This window comes from Papaver somniferum, chromosome 6 (genome assembly GCF_003573695.1).
Source record: "Papaver somniferum cultivar HN1 chromosome 6, ASM357369v1, whole genome shotgun sequence".
Taxonomy (NCBI): domain Eukaryota; kingdom Viridiplantae; phylum Streptophyta; class Magnoliopsida; order Ranunculales; family Papaveraceae; genus Papaver; species Papaver somniferum.
Window position 1 is genome coordinate 20,443,053 of NC_039363.1, and position 6,444 is coordinate 20,449,496.

At 34.2% G+C, this 6,444-nt stretch overlaps 1 protein-coding gene across 1 annotated transcript; it reads right to left on the reverse strand.

Moving 5' to 3' along the window:
* Window positions 1-410: 410 nt before the first annotated feature.
* On the reverse strand, window positions 411-1,705 carry LOC113290621. Its single transcript, XM_026540206.1, has 2 exons — window positions 1,098-1,705; window positions 411-1,014 (listed from the first exon to the last, which is right to left on the reverse strand). The coding sequence occupies exons 1-2, from the start codon at window positions 1,703-1,705 to the stop codon at window positions 411-413; spliced, it is 1,212 nt and encodes a 403-aa protein (XP_026395991.1).
* Between the last annotated feature and the right edge of the window lie 4,739 nt (window positions 1,706-6,444).

A 6,444-nucleotide genomic window follows, 5' to 3' on the forward strand; every position in this document is an offset into this window, starting at 1 on the left:
GCAAAATGCCCATTAAAAACCCTTGAATTATTCATGGAGTGAAGCAATTCTTTTGCAATAACAATGTTATCTAAAATCTGACTACCAGGTACAAAAGAACTTTGCGACCAGGATATAAATTTTTCCAAGTATGGCTTGATTCTATTAGACAAAATTTTGGCTATAATCTTGTATAAGACATTGCAAAGAGATATGGGACGATAATCTGATGGTGTTGCTGGATTCTTGATCTTTGGAATCAAAGTAATGTTAGTGTGATTCAATAATTCAGGGAAAACAACATACTGAAATATTTCTTTTATTAATTTGAAAACATCATTACATACTGTACCCCAACATTTCTTATAGAAAACTGGAGAATATCCATCTGCTCCTGGAGATGTAAAATATCCCATCTTTGATACAACAGTCTAAATTTCATCTATTGACGGAATTCTACACAACTCATCATTATCTAAGTTAGATACTGCCTGACCTTGAATACTGAATTGTGGTGGATCTGTAGTGGATGACTCTTGATTTATGGACTTAAAGTGTTGTATAAGTTCACGAGAAATTTCACTTTGATCTGAAGTCCATGTTTGATCATTTTTCAACAAATGACTAATTTTATTCTTCCTCCTTCTATGTTGAATTGAAAGATGAAAGTGTCCCGTGTTCCTATCTCCACTCTTCGCCCATCGTTGTTTCATTCTTTGATCCCAGTAAGCATCCTTCATGATCAAATATTCATTAAGATGAGCCATCGCCAATTTTTCTTTTTGGATATTAGCATCAGAAGGACGCCAAGATTGAATTATTAGTAATTTGGTTTTCAACACTGAAATTTTACGTTTGATACAGCCAATTCTTCTGCGGCTCCATTCAATAAGAAAGGAACCAAGTATTCTCAGTTTTGATTGAATATTTGCATCATTGTCATAGGACCAACATTCTTCTACCTTTTGAAGAAATTCAGGATGCGAAAGCCAATGAGCTTCAAATTTATAATTTGGCGGCGCTCTTGCAATATTCCTGCATATATTTAGTAGAATTGGAGCGTGGTCACTCGCAATCCTAGGAAGATGTAGAACTGCTGCATTGAGGAAACAAATAACCATTCCGGATTTGCTAGAACCCTATCAAGACGCTGTCTTATTAAGCCTTTAATCTCTCTTCCATTTGTCCACGTATAGGCAGGACCCTTATATCCCAAATCTATCAGGTGATTCATTTGGATGAAATCATTAAAACAAGAGATATTAGAGTTTAACACAGGAAGACCACCACACTTTTCTTCATTGGAGACAATTGAATTGAAATCGCCTATGAAACATTTAGGACCATTGAACTGCTGAGCATAAGAAGTCATGTTTTTCCAGAAATTAGATCTATGAGAAGCAATAAGAGGGCCATATAAGCAAAATAAATGCCAAGAGCCCCTTCCGTCACCGCCTTGAACTGTTGCATGAATAAGATTAAAAGTCTGGGAAACTATTTCAATGTTTAGATCATCTTTCGAAAGTAGCCAAAGTCCTCCACTTCTTCTCATAGAAGCAACAATACAATGATTTTGAAACGCAAATTGAGATATACGCTGTAAAGACACTTTCTCAGACATTTTTGTTTCAAACAAGAATAAGATTGATGGATCAATACCTCTGAGGAATGTTTTTAATGCTCTTATTGTTGGGGGATTCCCCAAACCCCAACAATTCCATGCCATCATTAACATTTATCGCGCGGTTGTTGAGCATTTGCCGCCATACCATTAGAAGAACTAGAACCAAATTTCTTTGCATATTTTGATCTAGGAGAATTATTAATAATATAAGATTCCTCTTGTGCTCTTTTTTGTGCTTTGTTATCATAGCTTCGAGTGAAACCCATTGTCTGCCATTCCTCAGATAACTGGACCATATTTCCCACATTCTGTGCATGTCGAGGCTGATGGTTTAGGCTTTGCAACGACCTTCTTTGGAGGGAACTGGGAAGTGATATATAATTGTTTGCCTTTATCATCCATTACAAGATTTGTATATTCACGATGAAGACATAATTCTGAATTCCAAATATTTCTTCAAAAAACTTCTATGTTCGCCATATGAATTTCAGATCTCATAACCCTGGTCATAGCATAATTAGATCTGGCTGTCTGAGAAGAACTATCTCCAGGAATTGATGTCGCTTGGGGATGAATCTGCATACTCCTGTAATCATCCATATTTTCTTTTCCTCTTGAGACACGGTTATCAAAACCAGAAGTGGAGTTATTCTGTTTATTGCTTGTTTGACCGTCTCTTACTCCAGATTGTATGTTCCGAGGATCATCTACAACGAAAATATCCTTGAAAATAGGTTTTTCTTGTTCAATAAATCTACCAGAAGCACATATTGTTGGCTTATAAGTAGGTTTCACTAATTCCATCGCTTCCTCATGTAGATGACTTGGAAAGTTGTTGTAGACATGGTCTTTATAATAACATACTTTGGGTCACATCTGCATCTAGTGACCAATTAAGCCACAAAATAAGCAAAACCTTGGAAGACGTTCATACCTTATTTCCAGAGCATAATCTTCTTTTCCTGGAAATGGAAAGGGAATGGATTTGGGAAGTGGATGATTAGTAGCAACATGATTTTTAGTCCTAGCAAATTTTCCCCATGATGTGCTTTCATAAGCTGCAATTGGCCGTGTAGCCCCTATTTGAGATATCGGATCATAGACATACAGAGAGCATAGATTCTCTACCGGCAGACCATGAATCTGAAGCCCTAATTCGACAGTGTCGAATTTATATTCTTCCGGAAGTTTAATTGGAATACATCTTTCTATAGCAAAGAGATCATCTTTGATTATCCATGGAATTTCTTCAAGAATCATGGAAGCACCTGCCTGGGATTCAAACTTTACGAGGTATGTGTCATCAGTAAATACTGATACATAAAAGATTTGGTTTGTTTTCCAAATTTTTTGTAAAGTTTCTCGAACTATATTGATAAATAAAACTTTTAGAGAGATGATTTTCAAAACTAGACAATTTTGATGTCTCATCTTTGTTCCAGGGAAATTGGTATTGATATTCACTGTAGCATTAGATGATTCACGAGATAGTAGGTTTGCAAATTGATTGAGAAGATCAGAGGATGAAGGATTGGAAGGAAAGTAACGGTCTGGGAAATTGTTGTTTGACATGATGAAAGTATGAGGATAGCAGAAAAAGGAGACCTTGATGGCTATTAAAAAGGTTAACTAAGTAACCAATAAAATGGAAAGTTATAAGCAGTTTCTAGCAGTTACAGATCTCTTTTGAAGATTAAAACTGACATAAAAAAACGGTTGATGAATGAATAAGATAAAGATAAACTCTGTAAACACAGAAGTTCTAAGAACTAGACTAAAATAAATTCACATGTTGATTCAATAAAGAATCAGGAACGAATCTAATTGCCAAAACGAATAAGGAAATTCAATGAAAACCTTTTGAAACTATATATGGAATAATGAAATTTACAAGAAAATTCCGGAAAACGACAAATTTGGAAATGATTACATGATATAATTACTTAATGATAACATGAGGGGAGTACATAATGATTGAGTAATGACTGTTAATGATTAAACCATTGAAATTTGTATGAAAAGATCACTGAAAACCAAAAGTATTTATATGAAAAGATCACCGAAAACCAAAAGTTTTTGAGTTTTTCCGAGAATTATTACGCATTTAATCCTTGATAAGCACGAATAACAACAAACTCAAAAGGATTGACAATGAAAGGCTTGGATATTTTTCCCTTTTAACATTTATTGCATCCCCTTTAACTCAAAAGTCTATATACATTCACAGGCACCGGCCGTGGACTTACACTTGTCTATTAGCGGTTCCTTAACTGCCTATAAAGTGCATCACACGAAATCTGCCTTGTCTAAATTGGGACAACCTTACTACACCTCTTCCAAGTGGTTATGGGCCTCCAAACAAAGTTATAAACATTAAACTGTCCCGATTTGTCTCTTTAACCAAACAGGTATAAAACATGAAACTTGTTTTGAGGCATGCTCAAATGTTTTGAGGCATACATCTGTCTAAGTTCGGTTGAAAAGTTATCAGCCGAACCTTGAGTTATCAGCCGAACCTAGGCAAAAACATAAGTTATCAACCGAACCTTAAGTATGCCTCAAAAAATTGAGTATGCCTCAAAATATGTTTCTAAAACATGCAACTTATTTGTAACTGTACCTTGGAGCCATTCTTGCACCATCTCGTGTCATAAATGACCAAGCCATTCCTTTTACCCTATTGGACGCCTAATGTCACTTGCTTCATTTGGTCAATAATTGACTACGATGGCACGTTTTGGATGCGATACTTTTTTTTGAAGGGGAAAAGGGGTTAAAGAGCCCCTGAGATATTATATTAGAATACCTCATTAAAGTTGAGGTTTGAAGGAATTCGAACAGTAGATGACAACCATTTTGAAACATTCTCATGGAAATCAAACTGACATAAATCATGAGCAATGTAATTTAAATTTTTAACGACGTGGATAAATCTAACTTCTTCAAATCCAACTCTAAAATCTTTGATCTTCATAACAAGGGAGTGAATGCTCCATGGAATAAATATTTCCCTGATGTCTTCAACATTCAATCATATATCAAATTCCATTGGCGCACTGTTACAAACAGATTTTGCCTTTTCCCATGGACAGTTGAACAGAAGATGAGTAATCGACTCCCTTTCTTGTATGAATTTCAAAAATGAATCCAATGATATCTGGAAGATGGCTTCTAGATTAGGATCCTGCCATTTTGGTTTATCTTCTCCTTCTTTAAAACTGAAATCTCCCAAGAGAGTATAATATGCACAGAACATCGTCATAACGATCACCATTAACACCCATGGATTTTCAAGAGAAAAGAAAATTCCGTCATGTTGAAGTGAACTGCACCTGGTAGTGGATTTGACACAATTGCAACAAAAGAATGAAACTCCCTTGAGACTATAAAATACTGCTTTGGAAGCATACATAGAGTATTCTTGTCTGAATGAATAACTCATAAGAACAGTTAGACATACAAGAAGAAAACTCAAAGCAAATCGATTAATACCACGATTTAATTTATTGACACTAAATAATAAAAACATATACATTAAATACTAAATACTGCCCAGATCTTTAAGTAAGAAGAAGATATGGGCTGGAAACCGTGGATTTCACTAAAGATTTAATCTAAGAATTGATTTTCTAGAGAAGGATGGAGAACAAGGAGAATAAAAAGGAAAAAAAAAAAACAAACTGTCAAAAAGATAACAACAATTTTGGATGCGATACTGCTTCACCTGTATTTCTACAGCCTTGACCACCCTTTAGACTAATGCATATGTTACTTCTTTATTTGTTCCTTCAATTCCTTTTTTGATATGACTCTGAATTCTCGGGCATGCAACATCAAAGCATCTGTTTGGTGCTAAAAAAATTTACGTGGAATTTTTATTTAGATCCTTATTTATAGGGTTCTGTATATATGATAAAAATAACTATGGTTTTGTTCATGAATCATCTCCAATGATGTAGCGATTTATGTTCATGATTTGTATTTTTGGATAAAGAATAAACTGATTTTTTTCCTATTTTAGAAAATTTTATTTAGAAATAATAATTTAAAAAATGTTAAAAATGTGACATGGAGGTCATCCAGAAAGTTTAAATAAGACTCTCTCTAAGATCTTTATATTTATTTTGACATCGCTCATAATTTCCAGAACCTACTGTTGGAGATGGATTTGATTTAAATGAGGGTCTAAAATTCTATGTGTCATACAAAAATAAAATTTTCACTTACTGTTGAAGATTTTCTAATATTATTACTCATGTTGCATATGTCAATGATATTATTACTTAGTTTTGCTTAATGTCACATTATTATCATCGTACTAATATTTTATTTTATTTTATTTTTTTGCTTTGTGAGTAGGAGTATTGCTGTTGCAATTTTTATGCCATTTGGCTAGTTGCTCATAATATGGGTATACGAGAGAAACAACTCTTCCATCGTTATATTATATAAATTCAAACGCAAATCTCATTCCTTAGCGAAAATCAAAATTTTACTGACCTCGAAAAATAATATAGTGCTTATGCCACTAGTGACTAAAACTGTTGGTAATTCTGATCATAACAACAATTTCATACGAGATAAGATGTTCTAGTGGGTAACTTAGCACAATCATAATGTAGAAAACTTTCGAGGCAACGAATTTTTTTTTATAAATCACGAAGAAACTTCAGCAACCATCAACTCCTTTAGAAAAGATCTTATACCACCACCGCCACTTTGTTGCACCCACCCAGAAACATATGAAGCTGTAATCAAACAAGCAGTTCTCCATCTCCTCTCTTTAACATACATTTCTATCTCAACCTTTAAGTCTTCTTGTGATATTATTCCACCATTTC